The sequence below is a fragment of the Molothrus ater genome, chromosome 27, assembly GCF_012460135.2.
Source record: "Molothrus ater isolate BHLD 08-10-18 breed brown headed cowbird chromosome 27, BPBGC_Mater_1.1, whole genome shotgun sequence".
NCBI lineage: Eukaryota > Metazoa > Chordata > Aves > Passeriformes > Icteridae > Molothrus > Molothrus ater.
In genome coordinates, this window is record NC_050504.2 from 3,936,581 (window position 1) to 3,948,493 (window position 11,913).

Genomic DNA, 11,913 nt, shown 5'->3' on the forward strand with positions numbered 1-11,913 from the left:
TGGGCTCTGCATGGGCAGAGGGGCAGGATGGGGCCTGTAAGTGCTGCTGTTTGTCAGCAGGACTCAGTGCTGGACACAGCTCTCCCAGAGACAAACAACCCAGGGCAGGGGTTCAAGGATCCTGACATGAATTTTCTCAGGAGGGAGAGAAGTGATGCATTTCACTGGCTGTTGATCATTAATGCCTTGCTGCCTGCTCAGCTGTGCTGGGTGCTGCCCGGGCACCCAGGGCTGTGCCCAGGCACTGGCAGCTGTGGGTGACAAAGATGCAGTGCCAGCAGTGCTGGCAGGGACAGCAGAGCGCAGCTGGGGTGGAGGGGATGGCCATGGGCGCTGCAGGATGAGTTCTGTGCTGGGCTCTGTACCCACAGCTGGGGTCTGATGGGGCAGGAGGGATTAACCATGGGAGCAGTGCAGTCCCTATTTGCAAAGGTCCTTCAGCCCCCCACTAGAGATCAGAACACAACTGGCAGCCAGGAGCGTCCCAGCCTGGCTCTCTGGGACTGCAGGGACCTCCTGGAATGGCTTTGGAAGTTTCCCATCATGCAAAGTTAAATGAGCCTGGCACATGAGGAGGGGGTGGGCAGTCTGCCCTCTGCTCCATGCACCCACTGCATGCTCTGGGCATCCTCACCACGCTCTGGTTCACAGGGGGATGGCAGAGAGACCAGAGCAATTGTCAGCCCTGGCCATGGCAGCTCTGCAGGACTGTCACACACAGCGTGTGGGATCAAGGAGCAAGGGCTGTGGGTCACTCAGAGCTGTTGTGCTGGCTCGCTGGAAGAGCCAGGGCTGCAGGATCCCCCTGAGTGAGGGGATGGTGCTGGGCTTGGAGCACTGCTCTCCACGTGCCCTCACAACCTGTTTTCCCCTTTTACGTAAGCTGTTCCAAACATGTTTGTTACAACCCCCTGGTGATGTACCTTTGGAAAGAGTGGTTTTGGGTCCAAAGATCAGTGCTGGGACAGTGACCTGTCTGCTGCAAACAAGACCCTGCAGAGTATAAAACCCCAGTGGCCCAGTGGAGCAGGGGACAGCCGGAGGCACGCCGAGGGCAGCAGAGGAGGATGGAGGCCAGCATGAACCTCCTGCATGATGTGGGCATCCAGACCACACACTGGCTGCAGCAGCGCTTCCAGGGCTCCCAGGACTGGTTCCTCTTCATCTCCTATGCTGCTGATCTCAGGAATGCTTTTTTTGTCCTCTTCCCCATCTGGTTCCACTTCAGTGAAGCAGTGGGCATCAGGCTCATCTGGGTGGCTGTCATCGGGGACTGGCTCAACCTCGTCTTCAAGTGGTGAGTGGCCCCTGAGCCAACACTCCCCCCTGTGCTGGCACAGCTGGACTGATGTGGGCCAGATGGGTGCTCTCAGCCCCAGCTGGGCAGTGACAATGGTCACTCCTTCCCAAGCCATGCAGGAACAGCTCTCCCCCTCTGCTCCAAGCAGAGATGGAGCCTCCTGCAAACAGAGCCTCCCATCAGCCAGGGCTGTGGTGCTGAGTGGGGGGATCTTCACAGAGCCCCTCAGCGCAGGGGGCAATATTGACTTTGCTTCCAGAACGTTCTTGCTCTTCCCCCTCAGGGCTGGGGATGGGGACATGGGCAGGCAGTGTCACCTGTCAGAACCAGGCAATCAGCTGGGTCCTGAGTCTGCCAGGATGCCCTGCACCACTTGTGGGTCCTTTGCTTCTTCCATCTCCCAGGACAGATCTAAAGCTGCAGCTGTGCCCTGGACCTCCCCAGAGCCCTTCTCTTTTCTTTTCAGGATCCTCTTTGGGGAGAGACCATACTGGTGGGTCCTTGACACGGACTATTATGGCAACAGCTCTGCACCAGAGATCCAGCAGTTCCCTCTCACCTGCGAGACAGGACCTGGTAGGGTTCCCTGAGCCATGGGAGGGGCTTGCAGCCAGGGGCAGGGGGTGCTTGCCCATGAACAGGCGAAGAGGGGGGTGCTGGCAGCCTGCAGGGAGCACACACCCCTGCACAGCTCTGCAGAGAGGCTGCTGTGTGCTGGGGACACTGGCTGTGCCTGCAGGGGAAGGAGGCAGGGCAGCCCCTGCACAGAGCAGACCTTGACCCCTGTGGTGGCTCAGCACAAACCCCTGTGGGTGCTGAGCTCTGGCCCATGCAGAGCCTGACCCGGGTCTCTCTTCTTGCCCAGGGAGCCCATCTGGCCATGCCATGGGTGCAGCAGGCGTGTACTACGTGATGGTGACAGCCCTGCTCTCTGCTGCTGGGGGAGAAAAGCAGTCAAGGACACTGGGATACTGGTAAGCTGTGTGCCAAAACCACCTGTGCCAGGCAGAGGTGGCTCCAGCACTGACAGGCACAGCCAAGCCCACCAAGGTGCAAGGCTGTGGGCTTGCAGCATGGGGACAGGCTCAGGGACAGCCAGGCATTGTCTGGAGTACCTGATGGCAATGCCCATGGCCCTGGCACCCACATGGCCACCTGTCCCTCACAGGGTGCTGTGGACAGTGCTCTGGATTGGGTTCTGGGCAGTTCAGGTCTGTGTCTGCATGTCCCGAGTCTTCATCGCCGCTCACTTTCCCCACCAGGTGATTGCAGGGGTGTTCTCAGGTGAGTGTACCTGACCCCCCCTCCCTGTCCCTGCAGCACCACTGTCCTGGACTGCAGCACTGCAGCACTGACCAGTGCTCCCACTTTGTTACTGGGCAGGGATGGCTGTGGCCAAGACCTTCCAGCACGTCCGCTGCATCTACCACGCCAGCTTCCACCGGTACCTGGGCATCACCATCTTCCTCTTCAGCTTCACCCTGGGTTTCTACCTGCTGCTGTGGACATTCGGCGTGGACCTGCTCTGGACGCTGGAGAAGGCACAGAAGTGGTGCAGCAACCCTGAGTGGGTCCACATTGACACCACTCCCTTTGCCAGCCTCCTCCGTAACCTGGGCATCCTCTTTGGGCTGGGGCTGGCCCTCAATTCCCACCTGTACCAGGAGAGCTCCCGGCTAAAGCAGGGCCAGCAGCTGCCCTTCTTCCGCCTGGGCTGCATCGCTGCCTCCCTCCTCATCCTCCACGTCTTTGATGCCTTCAAGCCTCCCTCCCACGTGCAGCTGCTCTTCTACGCCCTCTCCTTCTGCAAGAGCGCGGCTGTGCCCCTGGCGACCGTCGGCCTCATCCCCTACTGCCTGTCCCAGCTCCTGGCCACACAGCACAAAAAGGCTGCCTAAGGCACCCCAGGGGTGGCTCAGGGGCAGCTGCCAGGCCCTGGGTGCACCTCAGCCACTGGTTCTGCACTGGGAGCAGGCCGTGGAGGCTGGGCCGGTGGTGCTGCTGGGTGGCTCCCACAACACGGACCCACAGTGCCAGTGCCGCTGGGCTGGGCTGGCTGGTGGCACAGAGAGAGAGCCCTGCATAGCCACGACTCCCCTGCTGTCCCTCCTGCACCCACAGCTGGGGGGCATCTGCCCAGGACCCAGCAGCAGCAGCGAGAAGTCCTGCACTCCCTTGCAGCTCGTGGGGACAGACCACCTTGTGCTGCAGGCCTGGGGACAGCGCCACTGGCAGCAGGGCTGTCACCTCAGCGAGTCTGGGGTCTGCTGAAGAGGCAGCTCTGTCACAGGAATGGACAGACTGACATGGAGTTCAAGTGCCAGTGTGGGTGAGGGACCCCCAGCCCTGGGACGTTTGGTGCTCACCCCTGTGATCAGTGTGGGGGGCATACATGCATGGCATGGAGCTGTGCACATATGGGGTGGCTGGGGCTGGGCACAGGAGATGTTTTATTAAAGATGAAGGTTGTTTAGCTGGAGAGTTTGAGTGTCCTACTGGCCAGCACCATGGGATGGGGGATCAGCTCCTGGATGCAGGGTTGTGCCATGGCCTGCAGATGGTAGAGGAAGGACATTTCCCCTGGAGGTTGAAGACACGTTCAAGGCACTGGAAAGGGCCCTGCCCAGTGCCCTGGGTCTTCACCTTTTGTCCTGAGCTGCAGCTGAACTCTGACAGCACAGTGGGGGCAATGAGCTGCTTTTTGTGCTGTTTATCCAAGGTTTCTGGGTGCACTTTGTGCCAGGAACAGGGACAAACTTGTGTCACCTCACTGCTTACAGAAATGAGCTCAACTGGGGCTGTGCTGAGTCCCCAGGGTGCTGGGGACAGAACTGGCACTTTGCCATGGTGTGGGGTTGGGGTCATGCCCTTCCCACCTCAGTACCCCAGCCCAGTGCTCTCTCAGGAAGTCCTGTGGGCTGAGCCTGCTGCCCTCCAAGCTGTGCAGCTGCACAGCCCAGCTAAACCTCCTCAGGAAACATCCTCTCTCACTCTGAGATAGTCCAAAATCCACAGGGAGGTGCAGATACTTTCTTCCTGCCAGACTCTGTGTGCATGTGTAGGATCACTCCCAAAGCACCAGCCCCTGCAGCTCTGACCCCACACCCAGTTCCAGGCCTCAGTGGTGCTCCCTCTGTTCTGGTGCCATCCCAACAGCTCAGCCAAGGCTGTGGCCATGCACCAGTCACAGCAGCCATGGGTGGGAATCCAGTCTGCTGGGGCTACTCCCCTCCCCTTGTTCATGACAGATAAACTTCCTTAGGATGGAGTTTTCTTTTATTCTGTTTCTCTGTTTATTACCAACACCTGGGGTAAACCTGTCACGCCATTTCTAGCCAGAAGGGGAAGGGTAAATTCTCAAATTACCTGTTGAGCCCCGTTGTGGCTCCACAGCGCCCTTTAGTTCCTCCAGAGGAGACTGCAGCAGCTCCGGAGCCTGCCTGGGCAGGAAGGTGAACTGAGGGAACACCGGGACAGCTCTGCCTGATCCCAAGGGAGTTTACAGCTACAGCAGCTCAAGAAACTATTGATGGTCAAAAAACGACCGCTAACAACTGCACCCCACCAAGGGAAAGGACTTGGTACGTGGTGAGGAATGATCTCCTGTCTCTGGGGTACCTGCTCTCCCTTCAGGCTGCTCTCTGCCCTTGCCCAGCCCAAGGTGTCTCAGGGGACCAGCTGCCTCTTGCTTGAGCTTTCATGCCAAGCAACTCCTCCTCAGCAAGTGGCACAAAGCAAAATGGCCCAAAGTAGAGCCAGCAGGAGGCCCCCTCTGAGTTTGGGAACCCTACAAAGTGGTTAACTAAGGACTACTTTAATCCCTGCACAATTTGTCCTGAGAAATGAGCCCTTGCAGCAAAGTCTTGATGGCAGATCCCCTCCCCATTTCCATGAGCAGCCCACGCAGAACATGTGCACACCAGCTGTTGGTTTCAGGTCTTTATTCTCTGGTAGAGAAGCTTGTGGAGCCTAAGCAAACACATATAAGACAAACCTACTTTGAGAATTGTCTCTTATGCTCCAGGGTTTTGATTGCTAATGAATTCCTGGAGCAGAGCTTGCACTTCTCCTCGCCGGCTCATCTTGGCTGCCTTGCCCTGGAAGCGGCCGCGCTTCCCAGCTCCTTTCCCTCCCAGCAGCTCTGCCACCCTGCAGCAGCAACAGCACAGGCTGGAGCCCAGGCTGCTGCAGACAGCACACACAGATCCCTGCCTGGATCACACTGTGCAGCTGCTCATCATGTCTACAACGTCAGAATTCTTACTCAGAATTAAACAAATCACAAAACGTTACCTGGGACCTAAATTTTCAACTGCTTCAACAGGTCCAGCTAAAAGGAAGAGTCCTGCTTCTTTTTCATCTCCCACAGTCAGGAATAGCAGGGTTTCCTGTGGACAGAGATGGGCCTTACTCCAGACAAATCAGTGCTTTCCACACTGTCCACAGGACACAAACACCCAACTGACAATTCAGAAGTCTGTGTGCATTACTGAGACTGACACTGCTTGGGGTATCCCAAGTTAAAAGGATGCAGCTGAACTAGGTGATTGTGACTGAAACTTGCTGCTCTCTCTATTCTACTCCTGCCTAATCCTATCCTAACCTATTTCAGCCAGTGAGCCTCTGTACAGCTCTTGGGGGCTCTTCTCCAGTGCTCTCAATTCTCACTGCCCTGCAGACTGAGGCTGCTGGACACAGGTAACCTCAGGTACCTGTCAAAGGAACCAGATCTGCAGATCATGACTGTGGCAGGAACAGCAGCCTGGCCAGCCCCTGTCTCTGTAAAACTGGGGTGGGAAACCAGGGGTGTCAGTTTAGGCTTCATCAGTGACTCACCTCTGTCCCAATCTCATTAGCGATGATGTTCATAAATTCAGAATCACCCTCTTTCCTGTACGGATGGATAAAAAAAAAAACACTTCAGAAAGAAGCAAAACCCCCTCTAGAGTACAAAATCTCAATCAGAAACCAAGTGCCTGATCAGGGATTTGCTCTTATTTGTCTATAGATGTAAATCCTCGCTGGGCACTGCTGTGGACACTTTAGGAATTATGCAAGTGTTATCTCTAAGAAATAGAGCTCCCTGGTTTTAAATACTTGAAAATATCAAGTGCAAAGGGAATTAGATGGACACAGCAATTTCTCAGCTACAGCACCAGAAGAATTTAGTGACTGAATTACAGATTCCTTTAATTACACAACTTTGCAGCAGGCCAAGGCACCTTAATATTCTATTTCCTTTGTTTAAAGTGCCATAAAACCTGTGGGATACTGTTGGCCCCTCTTCCCTGAGCTCCCCCATACCTGTGCAATACAAAGAGCTGCTTTGGAGCAGGTTTGCTCTTGAAGTCCCGGGCTATCAAAACAGCAATGTCTCTAAGCAGGTTCAGGTTATTCTGAAAGAGAAGAAAATTAACTGTACTGCAGCTGGAGAAGCCAGTGTGAACACAGTGGTGTTCCCAGAGGTTTGAGCACTTTTCAGAAAATCCACAAAAACTGAAGCCAATGATTTGACTCCCAGTTACCACAACTAATGGTCTACAGGAAATAGAGACAACCCACGTTTCCCAGCCATTCTTGTACCTTCTGGAGCAGTTTCACAGAGCTCTGCAGTCTCTTCACAGCCTCTACGTGCTCACCTGGTCCATTTCTGAAAGAAATGGGAGACTTTGGATCACTACTCTGAAGGACAGAGGAAGGATTTCCTAAAGGAGCAAAACAGACAACATCACACACAGCCCCACAACATGTACCCTGAGGCTTATGTGGTATCTCTCAGGAGGAGGGGTGAAGATGAAATAACAAAAGTGGAAAGGGGATTACTTGAGCAGGGAGGTTAGAGCCTTCTCAGTACTGTGACTTTGTTCGACTGACTTCAGCACTCTGTTTCCCACCAAGAAAACCAAGTTGGTTTTGTTCTTTTTCCCTTTTTCCACACCAAGGAGTTTAATAACCTTCAAAAGAAAATCAACCTGGTCAGAACAGCATTTTGGTAATTCACATAGGTGGTCAGTTCCTGTCAGATTATGCCCTGTGGTGAATTTTGACTCTCTGCTAGCAAAAATAAATTGATTAAAATCAGCCATAAGGTCAACATAAAAAAAAAGGCATGGTGGTACAATGGAATTTATGCAATCTTCTAGCCATGGGATGTACTCTACAAGGAATCTGGATGTATCTGCTGGGAAACTCTAACCAATGACTGAGAAAGTACAAATACTTAAAGGCAGGTCTAGAATTTTATCACCATTTCCCTGCACAGACTTCTCATCCACGGTGAACGCTCAAAAATATCAGAGCTTTAAGCAGAGGGAACATGGCCAACAGCCCTGGCAGTGCAAAAACACCACTGCTGTACACAGGGCTGAGTTCTGCAACAAGGAAACAAAAGCACCTGTGGCACCCAGCCCGTGTGTGACCCTCCTGGGGCTCCCTCAGCCTGGGGCTCTGCCACCCCTTCCCCATCAGCAGAGTCTGGAGCAGCCTGTGGATCCCAGGGACTCTGGCTGTACTTCATGTGGAGCGTGGCCCCCAGAGGCAGCCCAGCTGCAGCAGCCCACCTGGAGGTCACTCAGGTTGGAGACATGAGTCCCACAGCACAGGTTGGAGTCGATGCCTTCGATGTCCACCACCCTCACGGGCCCCGCGTGGTCATCGGGCAGCCCCCGGCTCCTCACCTGGCAGAGGAGAAGGGTGACAAAGCAGGTGACATCTGTGCTCAGTTATTCCATGAATAGCATCAGTTCTCCCCCACCACTCACTGTTTCAACTTCAGGGTCATCAGCAGCCAGTTCCCTCACTGTCACAGGGACCCTGTCCCGGATTTTCTCGTTCACACTCTCCTCCAGGGCCTGGACCTGCTCTGCTGTCACCACGGGGGTGTCCAGCTCAATGACACTGCGCTGACGGCCCAGCTCCCTGCACCAAGGAAGAACAACATCTGCTGAGACCAGCTGGGAGGTGCCTTTGTGCAGCACCAGCATCCCACTGCTGGCAATGTGGACTGAAACAAAACAGACTTCCCTCCTCTCCCTATTATGTTCAAAGCACCAGGTGGAAACCAAGCACTTAAGGAGGACAAGACAGAGCAAATACTTTGTACAGCTTCTCTCCAGGTCAGTCACTTCTCCTGCAATGTCTGAGCTCAAATAAACCATCCAAATTGCTTTTGGTGTTTCAGTGCTCAGGCTCTGTGCAGGGTAGCATGGTGGCACGTGCCAAATGGGTCAAAAGGAACCTTTATCCTGCTCACCATGAAGTTGTCTTGAATCCAAACATCTGTTCTGCAACGGCACTGATGAGATGCTGTCCTGGAAGAGATGTGCAAGCACTAGCTCTGAGTGCCACTGGCATTTTCAGTCAGGCCGTGTCTTTCCTGTTGACATTCTCCACAACAGGCGAGTGCTGGGTGCTGAGAGGCTCCTGCCAGAGCTCAGCAGCAGCAAGGAGAAGCTCTGGTCTTGTGAGCCTCAGCTCCCAGTACTGCAGCACACGCTGTGCAAAGCAGGCTGAACTTTCTCTTCCAAACCTGTTTTTGGTGCGTTTACAAGCCAAGGAGAGCTCGCAGAGGGACACCTGCTGCCCTCAGTAATCCCGGGAACAAACTGTGCACACAGAGCTGGCGGATTTCTCCCTACCCTGACCAGGATGGGGACACGGTGTGCGCTGACCGCCCCCCCGCCCCACCGGCACGGCCCGCGGGGTGCTCCCGTGCGCTCCCCGGTACCGGCACGGACCTGAATGCTGCTGCATGTGGTCGAAGCGGCGCTCCCAGTCCAGCGACAGCAGCACTTCAGCGCCCGATTCCAGCGCGGCCGGCACGAAATGCACGGCCTCGGGGCCCCGCCGTGTCACGCGCAGCACCGGCACGTCCCCGATGAGGCCGCGATCGTCCGGCTGCGGACACGGGACATCAGCGCCGCCGGTCCCGGCCCGGCCCGGCCCCCGCCCGGCCCGGCTCGGCCCGTACCTGCCCGCCGCCCTCGGGGAAGAGGATCGTGTCCTCCAGCACCACCTGGAACCCGTGCACCGGCTCCCCGCCGCCCTCGGGCCGCAGCTCGGCCGCCCGGCACGACACCACCCTGGTGGTGAACTGAGACAGAGACGGCGGCGCCGTGAGGGCCCGCCCGGGCCTGCCCCGCGCCCCGGCCCCGGCCCGACGCTACCTGCCGGGCCCAGCTGTCCCGCTGGCACCGGAACACCATCGCGACCGTTCGGCACAAGCGAGCCGGGACCGGCGGAGGGACAGGGACAGGGAGCGGCGGTGGCGGCCGCCGTGCGGCGAGCGGGCGGGGCTTGCACGGGGACGCGCGGGCGCGCTCCCGCCGGCGGCGCGCGCTGCCGGGCCGGTGCGGGTGAGCGGCTCCCGGTGCCCGGCGCGGCACACGGCACACGGCTGCGGCAGTTCACGTTTATTGCCCCGCGCCCCGCCAGGTTAGCCAGCTACGGGAGACCGGACCGCGGGTCGGGAGCGATGCCCGCGGCGGCGCTCGAGCTGAGGCGGCTCCGCTTCCTCGGAGAACCCTGCCCGCGCTGCTCCCCGGTGCGTGCTACCGGTGCACCGGCTGGCCTCCCGCGGCGTCCCCAGGGGCCTGGGCGTCAGTCATCCTGCGGGAGGGAGGAGCGAGGTGCCAGGGACGGGGCCGACACCGGGCCGGCCCCGGTGGCAGCGGGTGGCACCAGCCGGTTGTGCTGGGGAGCGTTTCCACAGGACAGGCTGCCCGAGGGGTGCAGTAGGAGGTGCTGCCGGTGCCCCGGAGCCGGCGGAAGGCTGAGGCTGGGTTGTGCTCGGCTGGGCATCAGGAAGCAGCTGGCAGGTGGTACTTACATCCAGGTCATCCATGGCTGGTGGGGGGCCTTTTTCTGTCACCTTCTCCAGCATCTGGATGGGAAACAAACATCTGGATCCCCAAATTCCCGGCGTTCCCCCATCCCACACACCCATACGATGTGCCCCAGGATCCTGAGGCTGGTAGCCCAGCTCACCTCTGCGTACTGTTCCACCATGGCCCTCTCCACCTCCTCGTCCCCTTCCCAATCTCGCCAGTTGTCAAAGTCCACGGAGAGCCAGGCTGGCTGTGGGCACAGAGAGCATCCCCTGAGCGGGGGAGCAGCACTGCAGGGACCTGCAGCCCAGGGGCAGCTCCTGCACAGGTGAAGGGCAAGGGCAGGAAGCAGGAGTGTCCCTTTGCCTGAAGGCATTGGTCCTGGTCCTGAGTGTGTCAAGGAAAAGGGATGCCACGTCCTTCCTGGAGGGCAGATGTCTGTGGGCTAGTGGTGATTATCAGGTAGGGCTTTTTTGGAGCTCTGTCTTGGGATCCCCTGTGGAAGCCTCTGTGTGTGTCCTGGGGGCAGGTTGGTTCCTGGGAGCCACGAGGTGCTGTGCGGGGATAGCACATGCACTGAGGCACCAGGCACCACACACACCTTGATGTTCTCCTTGGTGATGCGCGGCCAGGCCACTTTCTCCTTCCACTTCCTCATAAAGCACGTGATGGAGCGGTCAGAGCGCTTCTCCCGTGAGTCCTGCCAAGAGATTGGGGTGCCTCAGGGTCTGCCAGGCTCCTCTCTGCTCAGCCCCAGGGCTGGGGCTCTCAGGATGGGCAGTATTCAGTGTTAAGCAGTGTTGCTCAAGACTGCACAGATTGGCTCTGACTCTGAGCCTGACAGAGACTGTCAGAGAACAGTTCGTTGGTGGGAAACCTCACCTTGGAGTTGACTCTGGCATACAGGTCGATCTCGTTGTAGAACTCCACACCGTCTGCATTTTTGCAACTGCCAAAACATTTTAACAACCGGGCTTAGGAGAGAGCTGAGGCCACGCGTGCTCTCCTCTCACGGAGTCCTCCTGCTCCCCTGAATCACCCCCAGAGCAGAGCAGATCCGTGTCGGTGGGCAGGGCAGCGGCAGCTCACCTGAACACCAGCCGGTGGTCCTCGATGACCACCTTCACGTCCGTGCTGTCCTCCACACAGAACTCCAGGTACACGTACCGGGGCCGGTCGTACCACAGCGTCTTTGCCGGTTGCCTTGGGGAAGAGCAGAGCAGCAGGTATCACCATCACCAGCGGGCATTTCCCGGTGCCCAGCAGAGCTCGGCAGGGACCCGCGGGCGATGAAAGGGCCCCGGACACCGGCTCTGCCTATGCCGAGCCCCGGGACGGGCAGAGGGAGCCGGGCGGGTGCCGACCGGGCGGTGGGAGGGGACACCGGCCCCGTGACTCTCCCCGCTGCCGTCCCACACGCCCCTGGCTGGTGGGTCCGCGGGGCCCGGCCCGCCTGTGTCCGCTCCCCTCCGCCTGGCCCGGCGCCGCTCCCCGCTGCTCCAGGTCGGAGGCTCCTGCCAGGCGCTGCCTCTACCGGGCACCGGGCGCTTTGCGCGGGTTCCGTGCGCTGCCTGTCCCGTCCGGCCGTGCTCACCTCGCCATGGCGGTGCCGACCCCACCCCGCGCTATTTCGGGCCGGGGGCGCGGCTGCCGGACCGGGCAGGCCAGGCCGGGCCCGGGGCAGCCAACCCGCGGTCCCCGTCACCGCCCCCGCTCCCCCCGGTGCGCGCCCCCGGGGCCGCCGCCGCCGCCGCCGCCGCCGCCGCGAGGGGGCGCGCTCGCCCCGCC

The 11,913-nt window shown here is 58.5% G+C and overlaps 2 protein-coding genes across 4 annotated transcripts; one reads left to right on the forward strand and one right to left on the reverse strand.

Annotated features, from left to right (window-relative positions):
* The first annotated feature begins 1,067 nt into the window (after positions 1 to 1,067).
* Positions 1,068 to 3,243, forward strand: G6PC1 (glucose-6-phosphatase catalytic subunit 1). Its single transcript, XM_036399059.2, has 5 exons — positions 1,068 to 1,297; positions 1,767 to 1,876; positions 2,166 to 2,265; positions 2,463 to 2,584; positions 2,684 to 3,243. The coding sequence occupies exons 1-5, from the start codon at positions 1,068 to 1,070 to the stop codon at positions 3,196 to 3,198; spliced, it is 1,077 nt and encodes a 358-aa protein (XP_036254952.1). The 3' UTR covers positions 3,199 to 3,243.
* Positions 3,244 to 5,226: 1,983 nt separating this feature from the next.
* Positions 5,227 to 11,836, reverse strand: LOC118696746 (putative protein PTGES3L). Of its 3 annotated transcripts, XM_054517464.1 has the most exons (17): positions 11,720 to 11,836; positions 11,215 to 11,328; positions 11,008 to 11,074; positions 10,727 to 10,825; positions 10,286 to 10,375; positions 10,128 to 10,181; positions 9,270 to 9,392; positions 9,037 to 9,196; positions 8,553 to 8,610; positions 8,062 to 8,218; positions 7,861 to 7,977; positions 7,124 to 7,254; positions 6,884 to 6,950; positions 6,605 to 6,696; positions 6,137 to 6,191; positions 5,594 to 5,688; positions 5,227 to 5,449 (listed from the first exon to the last, which is right to left on the reverse strand). In XM_054517464.1, exons 1-17 carry the CDS (start codon positions 11,725 to 11,727, stop codon positions 5,314 to 5,316), a joined length of 1,623 nt encoding a protein of 540 aa, XP_054373439.1. In that variant the 5' UTR covers positions 11,728 to 11,836; the 3' UTR covers positions 5,227 to 5,313. The 3 variants fall into 3 exon arrangements, with proteins under 3 accessions (XP_054373439.1, XP_036254949.1, XP_036254971.1); XM_036399056.2 differs by lacking the exons at positions 10,128 to 10,181; positions 10,286 to 10,375; positions 10,727 to 10,825; ... (1 more) ...; positions 11,215 to 11,328; positions 11,720 to 11,836 and adding an exon at positions 9,466 to 9,609; XM_036399078.2 differs by lacking the exons at positions 5,227 to 5,449; positions 5,594 to 5,688; positions 6,137 to 6,191; ... (6 more) ...; positions 9,037 to 9,196; positions 9,270 to 9,392 and adding an exon at positions 9,697 to 9,907.
* Positions 11,837 to 11,913: the final 77 nt, after the last annotated feature.

Coding starts and splice junctions, on each gene's coding strand:
- LOC118696746 (XM_054517464.1), bottom strand. Junction 11,075..11,214: donor GACCACCGGCTGGTGTTCAG/GTGAGCTGCCGC, acceptor ATGTTTTGGCAG/TTGCAAAAATGCAGACGGTG. Junction 6,192..6,604: donor CAGCTCTTTGTATTGCACAG/GTATGGGGGAGC, acceptor CCATCCGTACAG/GAAAGAGGGTGATTCTGAAT.
- G6PC1 (XM_036399059.2), top strand. CDS start 1,068: ATGGAGGCCAGCATGAACCTCCTGCATGATGTGGGCATCCAGACCACA. Junction 1,877..2,165: donor CACCTGCGAGACAGGACCTG/GTAGGGTTCCCT, acceptor CTTCTTGCCCAG/GGAGCCCATCTGGCCATGCC. Junction 2,266..2,462: donor GAAAAGCAGTCAAGGACACT/GGGATACTGGTA, acceptor GCCACCTGTCCC/TCACAGGGTGCTGTGGACAG.